The 22,068-nt window shown below is 34.5% G+C and overlaps 1 protein-coding gene across 4 annotated transcripts in view; it reads right to left on the bottom strand.

The window, feature by feature from the left end:
• The window catches only part of COL4A4 (collagen type IV alpha 4 chain), a 138,665-nt gene that overhangs the window by 110,103 nt on the left and 6,494 nt on the right, over positions 1-22,068 (bottom strand). For all 4 annotated transcript variants that reach the window (XM_074298563.1, XM_074298564.1, XM_074298565.1 and 1 more), the window contains exons 2-4: positions 11,883-12,057; positions 8,161-8,203; positions 3,421-3,498 (exon numbers count right to left, since the gene is read on the bottom strand). In XM_074298563.1, the coding sequence (XP_074154664.1) occupies positions 3,421-3,498; positions 8,161-8,203; positions 11,883-11,944 (183 nt within the window). In that variant the 5' untranslated portion in view covers positions 11,945-12,057. The remainder of the gene's footprint in view (positions 1-3,420; positions 3,499-8,160; positions 8,204-11,882; positions 12,058-22,068) is intronic.

Genomic DNA, 22,068 nt, shown 5'->3' with positions numbered 1-22,068 from the left:
TCAGAGAAGACAGGGGAAGGATATATTGTGGAGAATACCACATACCAAGCTAAAAATTAGCTTTTAGCCAGATAGTCAGGGGAGAAATCCCATTGGGAGCAGAACTAACATAAGCTGATGAAATGAATACACAAAGAGATCTTGCTAAGCTAAAGCAGAAGGTAAAATCTAATGATACAAAGGTAATTAGGGCATAGATTAAAATCTCATTAGACAGAGAGGAAAAAGGCAGTATGGTTAGGCAACAATTTATCCAAAAAAGTTGGGGGTAAGAGATGGGAGAAAGGTTTAGTGAACTTTGAGCTTCAAATGAGTGAAACGGTACAGTCAAAAAAAGAGTTAATATGCTCTTAGGGACAAGGACTATACCTGTGAGGGGGAACTCCCTTGGACTAATGAAGATTAGAATCTTCTCTACAATTTTAAATCTTAAAGAATTTCCTATAGCACTAATGTCTTGTCCAGGGTCCCCCAAGCAATGTTGAATTTAATTTGGTGAATTGAATTGTCACAGAATCTCAGAATTGGAAAACACATGCCTCTGGCAGACTTTGAACTCTAATTTGTGACTTTAAGACTTTCCCCCACTAAGCTATGTTAATCTTTGAGCATCCCTTGCTCATCTTAGGTTGAGTTAAAAGAGGACAGAATAAAAAAATATTTCAGCAGCAGCAAAACATTGAAATATATATTATATGTATGTATGTATACAGAAGAGAGCAGAAGGGAATTCAGAAGAGAACACTGAAAGTGAGTCAATGTTGGAACCACCAGTAAAATTTAATATACATCCCAAAACTCTGAGTTAGGTAACAGACATGTACTATGTCATACATGTATCCTCTTTCTCTAGTCTTCTTTGTATAAGGAAATATAAATGTTAATATTCATTATATTAGTAAAATTCATAATAATAAAAAAATTAAGAGGTATAATGTCCAGGAATAAGGAGAAAACTGTCCCACTATACTCTGCCCCAGTCAGACCACAGAGGAAGAGTCCATTCTGAACACCACATTTTAGTAAGGACATCTCTAATCTGAAGAATGTCCACAGGAGGGCAACTATCGTGATAAGAAGAATTTAAAATTCATGCCATTTGAGGACTGATTGAAGGAACTAGGGACATTTAATCTGAAGGAGATGACATCAGGGAGACTTGATAGCTATCTTCAAATATTTGAAGTGCTGTCAGATGAAAGAAAAATGACTTATTCCACTTGGCCCCAAAGCTTACAACTAGAAGAAAGTTGTTGCTACTGTGCAAAGGGAGATTTATTTTTGATGTAACAAAACAACTTTCTAACAATTGTTGTTATTCAATTAGGTCTAACTCTTTATGACCTCATTTGGGGTATTCTTGGCAGAGAAATAAGAGTGGTTTTCCATTTCTTTCTCCAGCTTATTTTACAGATGAGAAAACTGAAGTAAACAGGATGAAGTAGCTTGCCCATGATCACACAGCTGGTAAGTGTGTGAGACCAGATTTGAACTCAGGAAGATCAATCTATCTGACTCCAATCCCAGCACACCCCACATGTCCCACTTATCTGTGTCTTTAAGAATTAGAACTCTTCAAAAATGAAAGGAGCCATCCTCAGGTGGGAATGATTTTATCTCAATTTATAGTTTTAAGCAAGATTTATTATAAAGGGAATCCTTTGTCAGACCAGATGATTCTTTCCAAACCTTCCTACTAAGAAATTTGATAGTTCTGTGATTTTATGATTCTTTCCTAGATCTTTACTTGCAACCTTAATTCAGGTTAAATTCCAATTTCAGTCTACAGTACAAAAACATAGTAAGTACGAGTCTCTCAACTCCAGACATTAGGGCCTCAGTACCTTACATCTCAATTCTACTTTACAATATCTGAAGAGTTTTTGACAAATGTGACCTCATTTAATCTTTCTAAAAATCCCATGAGTTAGGCAGAGTAAGTTTTAAGATCTCCATTTGGCTGATAAGGAAACAGACTTTAAGTGGTTGGCTCACTACAGATCATGAGACTAGCAAGTTATGGAGCCAGGCCTAAAACCCTGCTTCTACATTGCTTTGCTTGCCTTTGTCCCCTTCTGAACCTTTTCGGCTCTCTTCTGCGTATTTTTGGGTCTGGTTCTCCTCCCACTACACAGTCAAAAGTAGCTTGATCTCAGTTCAGAACAACCTGTCTGATTTGAAAGTAAATAATGAAAAAAGGTCAAGAAATGCTCCTGCCAAACCAGTGGGCCGTGGTACAGTAAAATTAACCCGTAAAGACCCTCATTCTTTCTCAGTGCCTACAACATGTAATATCCTATGGGGAACAAAGTAACCGAAGATACAATCCTTCCCTTCAAAGGTGCCTTTTCCCAAGTCCTAACCCCCTAACCTTTACTGAATTTTAGTTCTTAAATAGCCATGTACATTCCACACAAGACTGACAGGAAAGTCAGACTTCAAAAGAGTAGGCGAGGATTGACTCAAAGAATTGTTTAGAGTTTTTTTTATAACACACCTTCCTCTAAGACTGTGGAATATTTTTGGTTTTAATTGTTTCAGTCAAATTGGAAAAACAGGGAGATTAGCCACCTCCATGGAATTCCAGAGCCTAATCTCAAAAACCAACATTCACTGAGTTTTTTTTTTTTTTAAAAACACTTTGTAATGAAAAAGTTACCAAAGAAGGAGGAGGAAGAAAAGAATAAAAATTTTTCCAAGATATTTCTCTCCATTTCTGCTCCTGTCTCTCTTTCTCCCATTAATCTATGTTCTGAATCAGAAACTTCAATTTAGGATGAACAAGAGAGCCTTTAGGAAAATAACTGAAAATGCCCAATTTGAGGGGATGATGGTATAGTATAGAGAGACATGTAAAACATTGTGGCCTTATTGAAAATGTTAATGTGATTTTACATGAAATTGTATTCCAAACTTTCTTCTTTAAAGGTAGAAATAGATCTATTGCTGGAAGTAAGGCTATGTCTGGACGCCTTACAATAAGAAATTGTTTTTTTCTTTTCAGAAACCTTTCCTCCATTGTCTTTGATCACTATTCTTTACTGGAACTAACATTAAGAACACATGATTTACTCTCAGGTATAAGACAATCATTTATATTATAACTTGCCCAAGAAAACTTTTTTTGTTGAATTTATATTCCCTTATTTTGCAAGCCACTTAATAAAATGCTTGTTGATTGACTTATAAGATGTTCACTGTAACTGACCAGATTATTTGACTTATTATGCTTGCATGCAAAGCATTCTCATTACAATGGAAACTGTTCTTCAAGATGGGATGAACTCTGATTTTTGAAAGTTATAATAATAAAAGTTATATATTTCCCAAAATGACCAGGAATTTGAGATCACCTGGTTATCAATTTTGATGTTTCCAAATGACATTTACTTTATCCACACTAACTGTTCAATCACTCACCCGAGATCCTTTTTCAGGAAAACACTGACAGATTGAACAATCTCGTCCTCCACAAGGACCAGAGTACTTTTTTCCACCCTGAAAGTTAAATTAAAAAAAAAAGTCACTAAACAATAAGACACAATTTACTTTGGAATAAAAGGATATGAAAATACTCAATTCAACTCACTCAGAATTTAGTCAATTTTCCTTTTTATCATTCAGTCCATGATATCCCAATACTTAATCATTCATATATACTTAATCGCCCAACCAGTATATGTAAAGCACCCATGGAGTATTCCACAGTGCTAGGTGCTGGGCATAGAAAGATATAAACAAAGAATTCTTGCTTTCAAGGAATTTATCTTCAATTCGATGTACATATATAAGTAAATTACAATTTGCTCTAGTGGGAAAGAAAATAAGGAAAAACTACATGTGGGAAATGGTGCTTAGACTAAACCAGCCATGAAAGAGGCAAGAGATTCTAAAAAGAAGGAATGCATTCCACGAATGGGGACTAGCTTGTACAAAGGCACAGAGATGGGGAACAATATAAACAATATAATAATAATAATGCTAAATAATAGCAGCTATTATTTAAATAGCACCTTTAGATTTGTAAAGTTCCTTGCAAATATTATCTCATTTGATCCTTACAATAACCCTGGGAGATAAGTACTATTATTATTCCCATTTTACAGATGAGGAAACTGAGGCAAATAGAGATTTGTCATTAAGTTTGTAAATGTCTGAGGCCAGATTTGAATATCCATCTTATTAGACTTGAAATCTGTCAATCACTCTATTCACAATGCCAATGTGTGACAAAGAGCAAGTAATTCAGTTTGGGTGGAATGTATAGTATGTGAAATATTTAATAAGTTTGGAGCCAAATTGTGATGGACATTAAATGAAATGCCAGCAGGTAATTGGGAACTACTAGAGTTTATTGACTAGGAGAAAGACATGGCCAATTTGTGATATGGGAAAATAATTTCAGTTTCTGTGTAGAAAGGGATAGATGAGAGAAGAGAGTGACTTCAGAAAGGAATTAGTGTAATAATCCAGGAGAGAGGGAAGTGAACAGAGTCCTAAATACATTTAGTATAGTGCAAGGAAAAGTTGTACTTAAATGGAAAACATCATCCAGAAAATGTTGTTTAAGTCCCCTTGTCATCAAATGCATAACTGTGATCCATCCTACTTGCAGGTTGAGTTATATATCCATATAAGTCATATAGATATATTGAAAGGCATAGGGAAAATTCTTCCTGTTCCCAATTTCCCATAGAAATCTTTCTTCTGCCTGCCTACCATTGATGCCTCATTTCTATTCTATAATGGAATAGATTTCTTTGAATCTAAGGCCTACTCCATGTAAAGATTCAAATGTCATTCAAAGCTAAATGATAAGTCTGTAATACTTTAATGTGAATAAGTTTATCACCGCCTTTCCAATGTGACATCTAACCAAAGGTATAACTAACGTAAGAGGTAGATAAGATGTTAAAAAAAAAAAAAAAAAGCCATGTTCTTAAACAGAAAGGCTGTGCTTTCATCAAAGGTCTCATCTGCTGTCACCATTTGAGGAATCAAATAGTCTTCTTTCCCTTAAATTTCCATCTTAAAACTACAGTTGTGTTATAAACTGAATACTCTCTTCCACAGTGAGATCTCAGAATATCACAAGTTCAGTCAACCATTAAGAGCAACAAGTCTTACCTTGAGCCATTAAGAGTACAAGACTTAATTTGCTATTCTGAGAGAAGTGTCAAGGAAATCATTATGTAGGTAAAGTATAAATAGATCTCATAGTTCTAGAATTCAGCTTTGTCCAACCTAACCAACATCTGTTCCGATTTTCCTTCGATCAACCCTAAAACAGGCAAGTTCTCATCAAGCACTAAAGGAAGTAATGTGGCTTTGCTGACCAGTTCTCCAGCCAGAACTCTGGAGATCAAACTAAAACTAATTCCCCTAAAGCCATGAGGCTTCATTTGGTTGCTTCACTCACCATGGGTCCCTTTTCCCTTCCATTCACCTACCCTTCCCTATCCTACTCCCACATTTGATTTTAAGGTACTCAGGGCAACCAGATGGTAAAGTGTATAGAATGCCAGGTCTGAAGTTAAGAAGACTTATTTTCCTAAGTACACATTTGATATTTACTAGTTGTATGACCCTGGTAACCCTGCCTGCCTCAGTCTCCTCATCTATAAATGAACTGGAGAAGAAAATGCAGAATCTTGCCAAAAAACCCCAAATGGGATCACAAAGTTTCAGACATAACTGAACAACAACAAAAGATAGTTTGACTTTACACAATTTCTTTCATAACTCATTTCTTCTTCCATAACTTGGCAGCTAATCCTATAGACCTATTCACCATTTTTCTATTTCCTTTCAGGCCAAAGAAAGCCATTTACTAAGTGTATAATTATATTTAAAAGTCAAGCACATTTACATAAATTAGATAACTTGTGACCCAAAGGAAATAACATCCATTTGAAAAGATAGACTATTCATCTCAGAAGGCTGAAGGAACTAGACAAGTGTCTTGAGCTGGAAGATAATGAAAAGGATAGTGAGAAACTCCCGGAATACAACATTCAGTGCCTTACTCATCCTGCCTGAGGACCAGTCCTGACCAAATATATGGTGCAAAAAAAGGCTTCTTGACCTCTTTATTTTTTTAAGGTTCTTGTTTTGAAACTTAAGACTGCATTAAAGTATTATGAGAAGAACTCTAAACTCGGAATAGGGAGAAGAGGAAGTAAGAAAGAAGTCTGAAGGCCTAAAAAGATTAGAATTCTAATCCTTGCTCTGCCAACTAACCATCAAATTGTGATTTTGAGAAAATTATACTGCACTTGTAGAGTGAACGAGTATCTGATTTGTTATCAAAGGCTCTGCCACTTTTTAATTGTTCAATATTAGGCAAATCATTTTATATCTTAACAATCATCCTCACTCTGTTTTCCTGAAAAAGCTAAGTAAGTTGACTGAACAATCAGTTTGGATAAAGTAAGTGCCACTTAGAATTGACAAATGGGACTAGATGATCTCTTATCTCTAAAACACTGATACTATGATGTCTGTGCTTCAGTTTGCTCATCTAAAACAGGAAGGATTTAAAACAAACTACCTCTAATTTCCCTTCCAGCAATGCCTTCCCATAATTTCTGTTAATTGGCCATTACCAGCTCCCAACAATGAATAATGTCAAAAATCATCCCTCTACATGTATACACACATTATATTTATGCATACACATACATGTATGTATGTATATACACCATTTCTCCATTTCTTTTCTTTTTCTTTTTTTAAGACAATTGGGACTAAATCTAAATGACTTGCCCAGATTCATATAACTAGCAAGTATCTGAAGTTACATTTGAACTGAGGTCCTCCTGATTCCAAAGTGGGTACTCTATCCACTGTTATCACCCAGCTGCCCCACATGTTTCCATTTCAATATCACTATCCATACTTCTTTTAATGGAAAAAAAACTGTGGTTGAAGAATATGTAATGTTTTTCCAACTTAAATATAATAATGCTACATATCATACAAACTCTTTGTATACTAAAAGTACCTAAGTTAAAGCATTTCCACAATTAGATGATTTAAATAAAAAATGCATTTGAAACTTCCAAAAGCAATCAGTAGAGTCCCAAGTAAATTGTTATCTTCAAACACAGAAGCATTAAGTTCAAAGCTAGTATAAACTTATGATGAGATTTTTTTTAAAAAAATGCTTCCAATCAAAGCATGACTGCAAATAAGCACATAGGTAGCCTGAGAACTGGGGTCATTTGAGGCTGGGATACACATTACCATGATTCAGTGAAATCTCTAACAGGATAATCCACATACATGAATCTTAATCATACTGGCAAAGGTGTTTCTTTTTTACTTCCTATCTCAAAGATAAGTTTGTGGCAAATTATTCTTTTGCCACATTTCAAGGAAGTGGCCACTTAAAAGGTTGATAGTGTCTACTTTAGAATGTTTACAAGAGTCTAGTGAAACAAAATAACAGACAATGATAGAATCTTGAATTTACAGCTGTTTCAAAAGCAAAAGGAATCATATTGGTCTCTTAGGACCACCATTTCATTTTACAAATGGAGAAAATAAGGCTAGGGAAATAATGTGACTTCCACAAGGAGGCAGAGTCAATATTCAAATACAGGTTGTCTGATAATGATTTTTTAAAAAATTTCTCTTGCTTTTAATAGGCCAAATTGTAAGAATACAGCAAATTCCTAGAAAATATCTACTCTTTTAAAATAGATAATATATATATGAATTTATTATATTTATTTGTTTCTATGATTTCATCAGTATGAAGAGCCATCTATCAGTATGAAAATGTCCTCAACAAATACAGTTTAGGAAATGGTTCATAATTAATAGTTTTAGGGAATTTCAAAGACGCACTGAGAGGTGGATGACTTATTCAAGATCACATTGCCAAGATGTATCAGAGTCAATAGTTGAACTTAGCTCTTCCTGTTTCCCAAACCAAATCTCTAACCAATACTCTACAATACCTTTTATGGTATATATTTTAGCAACAACAAAACTATTAAGTTAGTTCTACTACATCATACTAGAAAGAGAAGACAGGGGGAGTAAACTTTTATTTTTAGGGAGAGGCTTCCTTATTACTTTGTAAAATTCACAAAAAAAAAAAAATGGATGCGTGGAATCAAAAATCTGAGAATAAGCTCTAATCAACGTACTTACCCCGTAAACTTGTTGTATAGAAAAAAGAATAATTACAAGCGACCTGATAAAAAGAAAAATCCAGTTTAGTTTAAATTGTTCATTAAGATACAAAACAAAACAGAAATGAATAATGAAAGAGGAGTCTCCCTTCATCTCTAATAGATTAACTGTCACTAGTTGGAGAAGAAGGAGCAAACTGAGAGCTGGTCCTCTTATCACTCCCTATCCCCATCTTCTTTCCTATTTTCAATCAACCAAAAATGACCTCTTCCATTTCTGCTCTGGATTTAGCATTTTGTTAGGTCCTGTAGAACACATAAAGTAAAGGATATGGTTTCTACATTCAAGGAGTTTAAGATTGTGTTTGGAAAAGCAGATAAACAAATGTGAAACAACATTGGGATACCTAAGTGCTTTTATATGGGTCAGCCACTTATTAAGTACTGCAACAGTGAAAGCTGATGAGGACAGAGAAAGCTTCAGGCAGAAAGGGAGAGGTGGGTTGGGAAAAGTTTAGGCTGGGTTTTGAAAGCTAATTAAAAAGAGAAAGGGGTCATAGGACATTCCAGACAAGGGGGGAAAAACACAGTGAAAGAACATTGCTTAAAAGTTCAGGGAGGGGAGGGGATGAGACGGTTTATTAAATGACAGAATTATTGTAAATTTTAAGTAGGACTTCAAAAAAACAGAACTTAATATATCTCTATATAAACTAATACAGAATGAAATTAGCAGAAACAGAAAAATAATATATACAATGATTAAGCAAAGAAAACATAAAAGGGAAAAAAAGAGAATCTGAATGCTTAAGTGGAAGAAAAACTATCCCTATTTCTGTTGGTAGAAGTGGATAATATTCCTTATAATATCAGGAGTATGATATTTTAATTGCTTTTGCTGGACTGTGCTCTTCCCTCCTTTCTCTTTTTAGCTTTTTTTTTTCTTTTACAAGGGATGGCTCAGTAGAAGTGGGGAGCAAAAAATATATTGAAAATAAAGATAATATAAAAAAATAAGGCCAAAGATAAAACAATAAAAAAGTTTTTTGTGGTTTTTTTGTTTTGTTTTGTTTTGTTTTTGCTGAGGCTAGGAAGCGTTAAGTGTCTGAGATCATATTTGAACTCAGGTCCCCCTGAATTCCGGACCGGTGTTCTATCCACTGTACCACCTACCTGTCCCTGCTAGTTAGCTGCCCCTAATTAAGATTTTAAAATAGCACACATATATAGGTTATCATTAGCAAAATGTTTTCACTGCTATAATCTCACTTCATCTCATCAAAACCTTTGAAGTAGTTAGACTAAGTATTATATTTTATATGTAAAGAAACTGAGGTACAGACTTATATGATCATAAATTTGAAGGGATCTAATGAGTTGAGAGGTCCAGAGTTTGCCCAAAGTTCCCCACATAGTAAATGGGATTTGAAAGCATGGCTAGCTAATTATAAGAAGGAAACTTCACCATCAAACCTTAGTGACTTATTCAAAGACACCCCCTCTTTTTTTTTGCTCATTTGTTTTTTTCTCTTTCCTCCAAAGTCTTTAGTCTTGAGTGAAAATTCTTTCCTCCCTTTCTTAATGCAATCTCTTTGAGTGGCTGATAAGCTCAATTTAAATATATGAAGGCAAAGGAGAATCTAAGGCATGCATTTATCTGAAACTCATGACTCATATGAAAAACTAGGTGTCTAGTACAGAACCATAATTTTCTGATAATGATTTTTTTAGATATATTCTTTGTAGGGAGTTTTTTAATTTTATAATAAAGTTTTGTGATTTCACATCTGGCTAATTTGGAATACATGAAAATTCACAAAAGAACTTCATTAGTATTGGCCATCTATCAGCAAATTAAAGCATAAATACAGAAGTGTGCAGAGAGATGGTGATTTTCCATATTTAAGAGAGTGAACTTGGAACACAGATTTATAAATTACTATTCTATTTACACTCATCCATGGCTAACTACTGGATCTGTATCCTTTTGTACACAAGTAGTTTTCATATTATTTTAGCTTATTTTCTCCTCACAAGAACCTATGAGATGGGAGGGCACTTATTATCACCATTCTATTGATGAAAAAAATAAGGTCTGAAAGGAAATAATTTGCTGACGTCACATTGTTAGCAGAGGCAGAATTAGAAACATGTCTTCTTAACAGCCTAATATCACTTTCATTAAACCAAAATGCTTCTAATTACAGTTCCTATTGTAGTGTATAATTGAAAGTAATGAAATTTTAATTCCCCATAAAAATAACAATGTGAACTTTTTATCGGGCTTTTTTTCCCAAATCAGTAATATTCCAAACTGGACTTTTTCTGCATAGCTATAGAAGCAAAAGCAAGGACTAATCGAATTAATGGACATTACTGGGGATCAAATTTTGAGTAAATGTAAAGAAGGGAAGAGGGAATAAATATTCATATAGTGTCTACTATGTCTTAGATTCTATGCTAAGCACTTTACCTATATTATTTCTTTTGATCCTCAACAAACCTGGGAGGTAGATACTATTATTGTTTCTATTTTACAGATGAGGGAACTAAAGAAAATGAGGTTAAGTGGCATTCCCAGGGTCACATAGCTGGGTTTGAACTCAGATCATCCTGATTCCACTCAGCACTTTGTCTACTGAGTTACTTCGTGAGCTATGGCATTGAAATGGACTAATTCATGATATCTTTGGATTAATTCTTTTGTCTGTGTATATCCCAGCATTTAGCACAGAATCTAGCATATGTTCCTTTTCTATCTTTCTTTTTTTATTTCATTTTTTCTTATTATATATTTATTTTTAAATAAATAAATATTTAAATAATGTAGCACATAGTAGGTATTTAATGAATACTTCTTGATTGACTGATGAACTAATGAGTCCCACCAATATTTTAAAAAAAACTGGATAGCCTTTTGTTATTCATCTTGCAAAAAAAATTTATATATTAATTAGGAAGTTCAACTTAATGACATTTAAAGTCTTTTCTAAGTTAAATTTACTTAGTTATTTCAAAGGAACGCCTTCACCCCTCTTCTCCAGCAAAATTGTGTGATTTACCTGGGTTTCACATATTATTATACATATTTAAGTTTCATTCTTATTATTATAATATAGTATATATAGCACATATATTATTAGCTAATGGTTTAAGATTTGATTTGTCAGGTTAGGCCTCATACTAGCTAGATGAAATGAATTGTCTTAACTTTATCTAAGAAGAAAGTTCAGCACTGAGGAATATACAAAGTTTTCTTCAGTCGCAGGAAATTACAGACATTCCAATTTAAACTACAATTTTAACATATATAAAATACTTTGAAAATTTTGAAGGATTATATATACACACACATACATACACATATAAATCCACACACATATATACATATACATATATTCCTTATATATGTGTATGTATGTATATAAAGCAAATGTTAATATCATTAATATTATTATTGCATTCCTTGATGATTTTGTCTATTGAGTTATGCTATATTTTAACTAATGACAGCAATGCTTTTTAATTAATATTTAAAAGAAAAGAAAAAGGTTTTCTCAGGATTTAAATGATAAAAAGCCTTTTACCACAGTGTGAATAAAGTAGGCATTAAGTTACCATAAGCTTATAAGATTCATATTTACAAAAGCAGAAAGCATGCAAGTAACAATTGTCTATATAATGCCCAGGTTTCAGAGAGTGCAATATATGAAAATAGATGGGCACAGCCATGACACTTACCAAGGACCCATTACAAATTGTTTAAGCCATCTGAAAGAACACTTTATTAATGCCATTCGCATTAATGGCTTCTCATTCAGGTCTTCACTTCCTATAAAGGTCCTCAATCAGTCTTTCTTTCCATTTGCATGAATCTTGTCTCTAAGCGATAACCTATGTAGTCCTGCTTTGAGATCTGTATATATTAAGAAGAGAAATTCCCTTAAAACAGTATGTTTGTTGATGATTATCCATTATTTCATTATTCATGTTATAATGAACAAAAGATCCTTCCAAGGACATATTCTTCTTGAAGAATTACTTTACTCTGTGGGATATTTGAATTAAATAAAAATTATTGGGAAAAAACATACTCAACTTAATTTGCTTTCCCCCTCCCCCTGACATGCAATCACCAGAACTAGAAAGAACTAGAAAGCATTAAGCCAAGAGGGTTGGAGCATGGAGCAGAGGGGATAGAGACAGAGGAGAGAAAGAGATAGAGGGGGACAGGGAGAAGGAGAAGGAGAGGGGATAAAGGGAGCAAGAGAAGGGAGAGGAGAGGGAGAAAGGAAAAGGGGAGAGGGGGAAAAGGAAAAAGATAAAGGGAGAACAGAGAGGAGGGAAGAAGGGGAGGAGGAGGAGAAGAAAAGGAGAAGGAGAGGGGAAGAAGGAGGAAGAAGGGGAGATAGAGAGTGAGAGTGAGTGATCTAGTTCAACCCCTTCATTTTACAGGTGGAGCAATTGAGTTCCATAGAAGTAAAATAACTTGCCCAATGTCATACAAATAATTAATGGTAGCATTTTATAAAGTTATATATAGGTATACATATATATATATATGCATATACATGTGTATATGAATATATGTATATGTACACATATGCATCTATTTTGTATGTATGATCATATGTGTACTTAGATGTATATGTGTATATGCCTATATACACACTTTTTAAAAAGTAGGAACATGGATAACCAGTATTACAAATATCATATGCATCAATCCAATATTTTAGTTTGCCAACTTTTTTATGTGAAATTCTCCTGGATTTTTATGTTTTCCTGTTGCCTAGGAATAATTTTCTTTCCTTTTAGAAAGCAGCAGTCATTCCTTAAATACTTACCAAGTTCTAGGTGCTGAAAATATAAGGAAATTAATTAAACAATCCCTCCCTTTGAGGATAATACCATGTATACATATTAGGTCTTTTGACCAAGCTCATAGGAGACATTGATTATAGTGACTTAGTAGGAAGCATTTGTTTGCCCTTGTTCTTGAAGAGGAACAATGACCTTAGGAAGATAAAGTTGCTACAGAAAGGATAAGGTGATATGGACTCCCAACTCCTCTCTCCTTTTCCTTTCTCCCAACTCTGAGGTGGAGGAGAAAATGGATTTGCTGGTAGTAGATGGGAGACTTAAGAGAGTAGATATTTGAGAGTTGAGAAAGCAGAAGAAAATGGGAAGACAGAAAAGGCCAAAGACTACAGAAGCATATAAGTAGACAACAGCTGAGATAAATCCTAAAATCCTTTCAGATTTTGGCAGAAATCTATAGCTTCAAAGCATTAAGCCAAGAGGGTTGGAGCAGGGAGCAGAGGGGACAGAGACAAAGGAGAGAAAGAGACAGAGGGGGACAGGGAGAAGGAGAAGGAGAAGGGATAAAGGGAGCAAGAGAGGGGAGAGGAGAGGGAAAAAGGAAAAGGGGAGAGGGGGAGAAGGAAAAGGATAAAGGGAGAAGAGAGAGGGGGAAGAAGGGGAGGAGGAGGAGAAGAGAAGGAGAGGAGAAGAAGGAGGAGGAAGGGGAGATAGAGAGTGAGAGTGAGAAAGGGAGTTAGAGAATGAGAGGAAGTGAGAAGGGGAGGTGGAGAGAGCAGAGGAGGGGGAAGGTGGAAAGGAGGGAGTGAGGGAGAGGATCTTTATTCTAAGAAGACAGAAAATTTATTTCAGATTAAACCTGAAGGCTTGGAAGATAATTTAGGAGAGCAGTTCACACACATAGAGTAACAGAAGGGGGAGGAAGCACTAGCATTTTTGGAGATAAAGAAAGACCTCATGAAGGGGGTGGCACTCAAGCTAAACTTTAAAGGAAAGAAGAGATTCTAAAAAGGTAAGATGAGATAAAGAGAAAATGCATCCCAGGTGTTGGGCACAATTAATTATTATATATTATATATGGAAAGAATAATTCAGGTACTTTACATTTTATTACACTAGAAAAAATATATACATATTATTAAACATTGCATATATAATATATCTATGTATATATGAGAATATGGGAATAGGAATATTCATGTGAAAGTATATTTTTAAAATCTAAATTCAAAGTCTCATCCTTCAGTTTAAATGATTGAAAAAGGTAAACATTTGGAAACTTTGTCCCTCAAGAGAACAGCATGAAACTGAAATAGATGTTGATGATGAAGTTGCAGAAAGCTATTTTTAAATTTCTGGATAAAATCTTGGTAAACTAACTCAATGTTGTATTGATGAGAGACTAGTTTGCCAAATAAGTGGCAGAACAACATTCCAGGAGATAGTTTCCAAATGAACCTGACCAGAAATCAAATTGTTTGGCAAACTTCTGTTGGAGTCAGCAGACAGATTACTGATCTTTTTCCATCCACAAATATTTGATTATGAACACTTTTTCTTGTTTCAAATAGGATTAAACCAATAAAACCTCAAGTAAGAATCAATGATTTCATGTGTATTTAATATGTTGGAGGTGAAAAAAATATTTTAAACAGTTGTAGTTTTGTTCACTGACTTAAATGGAAAGGTGACATTGTACATTCAAAAAAGAGAAATTTATGGTAGTTGATGGTTCTAATTTTAACAAAAGGATGCAATTAATGGTGGTTAACAAAATAAACATATAGTTCAAACCTAAATTTGAAAAGGATGAAGCCCCTTTATTGCTATGGGGTGTCTAATAGGTAGCCATAGTATATAATTGCTGTTTTTGCTATCCATACTGGGATCCAAGAATCCTGAATGGATGAGCCAAGAAAAACGAGAACCATTTCCCAAAAGTTGTTCTCCTAGCATCACTCTCCAATAAACCATATACATAAATTATACAGATATATATATACATATATATACATACACACATATGTATACATTTATCTGTATGTATCTAAATAAACATTTATATCTACCTATATGGCTATTACTGTATAGTCAACATGGTTGATATGAGTATTTGGCTTCAAAATGAACTTTGGAGAAGTGATGGAAAAGGAGGTCAAGGACTTATGTAATATCTCTATCTCTTCCTAAAGATCTTCTGGAAAATAAGAATTCTGAAGTTCCCTTAAGTTTTAAGTCTCATGAACCTATGGCTTCTTCCCATCTTCCATCTCTTCCTTCACTTATCCAGACTTTCCCTCTCTTGGTTTGCTAATCCCTAGTGAATTAAGTTACTTCCAACTGATGGCAATACTCCCTTCTCTCTTCCCTCAATCCCAAATTAGATATACCTAATTCTGGACTAAAACGGCTTGGCTGCAAAATAGAATTGTGGACCTGGTGTTAAGAACACATAAATTCAAATCCCAATTCACACATTTACTATTATATTACAATACAGAAGTTTCTGAGTCTCAGTTTCTTCATCTGTAAAATGTGGATGCAAAAGAACCCATGTATGGAGTCATTTTAAGAATCAGACAGGTTTATATGTATAAATCACTTTGCAAACCTTAAAGAACTACATACATGTTAGCTATTATTACTGGAACATGAGACACTTATATTCTAAGAGAACCTTTAATCATTGGCGTATAGTTGGACTTGAAGTTAAGACTTGAGTTCAAAGCTTACCTTAAAAGTATGTACTAGATCATGTCCCGTGGTGAATTATTTAACCTCTCTGACTCACTTTTCCTTCTCTGTTCAAATGTTCAAATGTGATAAGTCTAGAAAGTGCTTTGTAAACATTTTTCCAGTGCCATGTAACCTAAGTTAGCATTATTATTATTATTTAGAATCATTATAATTCTCTGTTTGCCTCAGTTTCCTCATCTGTAAAGTGGGGATATTAGCACTCACTTATCAGGGTGGTTTCGAGGATCAAATGAGATAATTATGAAGCATTTAGCACAGTCCTTAGCATATAATATACATTATGAGTCTTAGTTATTGTTATTGTTATTAAATATTATCCTGATGGATGCTTTGTTTCCCTTATATCTAATTTCTATCTGCCTAAACAAGGCCACCCTGCTCCTAGATCTTTGTGATACATGAAATCGTTGAGTCTATGGTGGCTTAACTGCTAGGATCTCTCATGGGAACAGCTACTATAATGGAGTAAAAATGCCAATGGAAATATTTTCCCCATCAAAATAATATTAAGTAGCACTGATGATTCATTTCTCACTTTTTCCCAACAATAACCTTTTTCTTTCAAGAGGAAAAGCTCAGGTAAATGACTAAATGTTCTTTTCACTTTTATTTTCTGAGAACCATTTTAGGATCGCCATTTGAGCAATTTCATTTCCTTAGGAAGTCTGAGAAGTAGCCCAGATGCCTGTTTGCACATCCCTGTCTACTTTACCCTTCTCTATCTAAGTTAGCACTTCTGGATTCAGCCTTGGCCAAAAAGCTTGTATTGGCTGCTTCATCTAGGTGGGTGGGCCCCCCAACAAGGTAGCTGCTTTATCAGCTCAGGGAGCAATCTAATCATTTCCTGACCACTAGGCATTTCCCCTCTTTCTTTTTGAAGTCACATTTCACTGTTTTTCACTTCTAGATATGACTTCTCCTACGACTAAAGCTTCCAGTCATTTTCATTGTGCCCAATTTTCATGAGCATTTCAAAGTTAATAGGATCAATAAATTAATTAGCACTTATTAATTACCTACTAAGTATCAGATTTTGTACTAAGGATTCCCTGTCTCCAAGTCTTTGCCATGTTGTGCAGTTGCAAAATATTTAAATAATAAATACAGGACATTTTTATGAGGGAGAAAATTACCATCAGGGGAATCAGCTTCTGATAGAGGTTGGTACATTAACTGAATCTTCAAAGTAAAAAGGGAAAGGGAAAAAAAAAGGAAAGAGGGAAAAGATGCCAGACTTCCAGGGCCAGGACCTGAAGACAGGAGACAGATTGTCTTGTGTAAAGAAAATTAGAGCTGCACCAAAGAGTGCATAGAGAGAGAAGCAGCATTTATAATGTGCTTACTATACACCAGACACTCTACAAATATTTTCTCATTTGATCTTCATAATTCTGAGAAATAGGTGCTATTATTATCTTCCTTTTACAGATAAAGAAATTGAGGTAAACAAAGATTAAGTGATTTGCCTGAGATCACAAAGCTAATGTCTGATTTCAGATTTGCACTCAGCCTTCCTAATTCCAGAACCAGTCTTCCCTATACTCACTACCTAGCTATCTGGGGAAGAAGGAAGAGTAATATATTAAAAAGATTGGAAAGGTAGGGAGGGATAAAATGTTAAACAAGTTTAAATACTAACCATAAGAGTTTGCAAAAATAGTAGGGAACCACTGGAGTTTTCTGAGTGGAAGGATGATGCACAAGTTTCTGAGTCTTCTTGAGTGGAAGGATGACATGACATGCTCAGACCTCTACTTTAGGAAAATAACTTTAATGGCCAAGTAGAGGATGAAATAGGTAGAGAAATTTGGAGGCAAAGAAGCCACATAGGAAGCTTTTGCCATTATCTAGACAAAAAAATTACAAAGACTTGAACTAGATGATAGTAGTGGGAATGGAGAGAAAAGGACCTGTTCCAGAGACACTACAAAGATAGAAATGGCAAAATTTGGCAACTGATTGGGTCTCTGGAAATCAAGGATTACACTGACATTGTGAATATTGGCTGAGCAGAAGGATGGTTGTATGCCCTTCCCGTCAATATGGAAGTTTGGAAGAAAAAGGAAAAAGAGGGAGTTCTGTTTTAGACTTGATGAGTTTGGAATGCCTTTGGGATATCTAGTGTGAATTGTCCAATTGATAGTTTATGTTTTGGAACTAGATGAAGAGCTGGAAGGGATTCAACTTTGAATTAAGTATGTTTTCCAGCAAATATCTTGATTGGATGTTTTTTGTGGTTTTTTTAAAGTGTCAGTGACACTCTCCTTGATCAAGTAATTCTACCCTAAGTTTTAAAAAAAATTCAATATTATAGAAGTCTGATACAATTAGTGGAAAAGTCAGAATTGCTGGCGTTATTTTCCCTTTCCTAGAGGTAGCTAAATGATTCAATGAACAGAGATCTGGGCTGGTCTTATTAGCTGTGTGATCCTGAGAAAGTCACTTCAGTTTCTTCATTTGTAAAATTGGGCACCTACCTCCCAGGGTTGTTATTGGGATTAAATGAGACATTTGTAAAACACTTGACATCTCATAAGTGATTAATAAATGTACCTTCTCTTTCTTTCACTCTACCCTCCTCAAAATACATTTTAAAATGGACAAAACATATATTTTTATTAGCAGAAATATTAACATCAAAAATAAATAATGAACTAAAAAATAATGTAAAAAAAGATTTTTCAAAGTGTTCCTTTAAATAGAAATATGTGTATGTGCATATATATTATATAGATGCATATATGTGAAACACCTTTTCAACCATATGTGTGTGTAGGTATGTATACAGACATTTCAAAATATTCATAAGACATTATGAATGAAAAGTCTAACTTTCTGACTTTATAAAGGCAACATGTAAATCATCAAATTCTGAGAGCTATTTACTACCTTTGTGACTTTGGGCCATTGAGAAGATCACACTAGATGTCCACTAGGCTTCTTTCTGGTTCCAAATCTATAATCCCACAACCCTATGAACTAAAGAACAGAGCACTTAAGTGACTAACCCAATATCTCACCACTGATAAGTAACAAGGCTAGGATTGAAATTCAGTACAATCACAACTTAGACCAGAATATTTCTCATGTGCTTAATCAGTTTCTAAAATATTTCTCAAGTTCTCTTCATGGTGAGCAGTTATATGGCAGAATTTATAATGCCTTTCCTTTTTTATTTCAAACTTATTTATTTTTAATATTCATTAACATTTTAAGCTCTCAATTCTTTCCCTCCTCCTATCTCTTTCTCACTTATTGATAAGACAAGACATGTGATATCAATTATACATGTGAAATCATGCAAAAACATGTTTCCATATTAGCCATATTATAAGAAAATAAATGAAAAATATTAAAAATAACTTTTCAAGAGCATCTCTTTATCTCAAAATGATATACTCTTTATCTGGTCTTTAGCATCCTTCTGTCAATGCTAGATGAATGTTTGTTAGTTCAGGACCAGTTGAGTTCAGGTCATTTTTTTTCATAGTGAAATGGAATCAATTCAGAAGATCTGAGTCCTAGCTTCCATTCCTATCTGTGTGGTTTCAAGAAAGTCATTTAAATTCTTGGAGTCTGAGTTTCTTCCTTTGTGAAATGGTACTAAGATTGCACTCAATGATCTCTTGCGTTTTTTGCACTTCTAAGCCTATGGTCCTCTGTGTACTGTTCATAGGTGGCCCACCACCCAATTTTGATGCTTCAGAGTCTGTGATGTTGTGCTCAGTAGTCACAATTGTATAGCATCTGCTAGAGAAGGCACAGAGGTATTATGTGTCTAAGGTCATATGAGCAGTAAGTAGCAGAATCAGAATTTGATCCTAAACTCTCTGTTTCAAAATCAAATTCTTTCCACTAATCTACATGACTTTTCTGTTCTGTGCTTTATTTGACTGTGATTATCAAAGTTATCTTTGTGTTTCTGTCAAGAAATTCTGCTTGATTTTTACATACACTCACACACACACACCCCAGCACACATACATATGTGGGGTACACTTATACGTGTACATATATGTATACATATGTATTCATTTACATATTATATAAGGTTTTATGTGTACATCATATCTATATACATATGTATCATATATTGCTAACTAAAAATCTTTTAAGGTTTCATTTTGCTCCACTCAAATGCTTTTTAAATCAGCAACTAAGAGGGTGGAATTTTGTTTTCTCTATACCTTTTAGTCAATTGTGTGAACATAGAGTGTGCTATAGAAAACCATTTATGGTCCTCATGTGTTCAACTTCTATTTTCGTCAAGGACAATTTCAATTTGCAATGTAGACCATGTCATAAAGAAAGCTCAAAAGTAAGCCCATTGATTGGTATTTACTGAAGTCCCTTTAATAATCTCTCTCTTTCTCATATTAATCCCATCCCCTGAGTTTCTATTTGTTTCCTCTATCAAATAAACTGAAAATTGATTTGCCTATCATTTCAAAATTGTGCACATATTAGTGCATTAATTAGAAATGACCCTAAATTAATATTCTGCATAAGCAAAAACCAGGTGGGATAGTATTTAGATAAAGGAGTATTTTTTTTAATTTAATGATGAAGGTCAGCCTACTGACTTGGATCCTTTTCTTCCTTAAGGAGTTCCCTAACAAGACAATCTGGCTGACAGCAACTTTGCTTTTCAATCTCCCCATCCTGGGGAGCCAATGTAAGCTAAAATGGATGCAGAGGTCTCTGATCTGCCTTATCCAAGTGTTTTGTTTGTTTTTTTACTTTGGAGACATTGCCCCCATTCTGAAATAACCAGACTCCAAATGGAATATAGCTCCCTTCATATTACAAAAGAATATAACTGCAAAATAAAGTTAATCTAAATAATTCCAAAGTAATAGTTCACTGTCTCTTAATACTGAGATCAGCAGGCATTCAATTTTATGGAACAGTAGGGTGAATTTATTGATAAATTTTCAGGGAAAGCATTTCTGAGAGGAAAGTCCCAGGCTCAAATTCTGCAGTATCAGGAAAATTTTAATATTAATGTTAGTACTGTATTAAGAAAAAAAGTATAGCTTAAAATGTTCAATATTTTATCTTAGGGACAATTATTTCTGACATTAATTAATGGAAAGGCTATATAAAATACTAAGGCTACAGAATTCTTGCCCATCTCTTAGAGGTTTGTATTTTTTCTTTATCTTTTTTAACTGTCCACAAATGACATTATTATTGGCAGGAGTTATGCTCTGAAGCTTCACCTCCAAACATGTTGGTCTTACTTTTAATTTGGAGTAATCCTTTTGTGATACTATACCCAAAATGATCTCTGAAGGTGAGCCTCAGCTACATAAAAATGAATATTTCTTTCAAGAAGGATCATCTGAAAATCCTCATTTAATTGTGGTTGTGAATAACTACAGGTTTCTAGAGAGGGCTTCAGAATTAGTTTTCCCTCTTGATCTTTCATCAGGATGCTCCAAAGGCTTCCTTCACTTAGAAGCACATGAGAAAAAGTAGTCACTTTGGAATAGGAAAATCTGGTTTTGCACCCCCACTCTGTGACTATGAGACTTGGCAGAAGTCAATTTCCATATTGACTTTTGTTTTACTTCTTTTAAAAGGAGAGGCTCATGCTAGATAAATTATAAGAAAAAAAGCTAAATCCTAAATCTTCTCTACAGGACTGCCTCTACTTCTTTCCAGAACCTTTGGATACAATTCATCTAAGTTAAGATGAAACTCAAGGGCAACTCTGAATGGGGAAAGGAAAGCTATTTATAAAAATATTGAAAATGATTGGTTATAGACTGGTTATATGTATATGAGAAACCCACTTAAGAATGCTGTTCCCTTATAGATGGTCTCCTGGAAGAGTTCCTGCCCCTATACTACCTTCCTAAAGTAAAAGCACTGCGCCAAGATTTCAACCATCCCTACCACCATTGGGGTATAGGACAGATGCCTTGCTTCCAGCCCTATTCCGGGGACATGGAATAAGATTCAGTTTTCATGTAAGACTATACTTTTTAAAGTTATGTCATCCGACAACCTATTAAGAGATATTTAACTTTTTTATATTAGACTTTACAATGTATGTGCCAGAGGTCATGAAGGTGGGTGTTCCATTAACAGAACAAAATTAAATTAAAAAGGGTAATGTTCATAGTCCAAATATGAGGACATGCAAATTCCCCTGAATGCATGCTGGTCTGACCAAATGGCCTTCACACTATTCCTTACACAAGATGTTCTGTCTGGATCCATGCTTTGGCACAGGCTGTCCTCCAAACCTGGAATGTCCTTGCTTCTTACCTCTGTCTCATGGAATCCCTGCTACTCCTTCCTACATGGGGAAGTACCTTCCTGGTACTTCCTTGGTCTTTCC

This window comes from Sminthopsis crassicaudata, chromosome 3 (genome assembly GCF_048593235.1).
Source record: "Sminthopsis crassicaudata isolate SCR6 chromosome 3, ASM4859323v1, whole genome shotgun sequence".
Taxonomy (NCBI): domain Eukaryota; kingdom Metazoa; phylum Chordata; class Mammalia; order Dasyuromorphia; family Dasyuridae; genus Sminthopsis; species Sminthopsis crassicaudata.
This window is presented reverse-complemented; position numbering and strand designations above follow the sequence as displayed.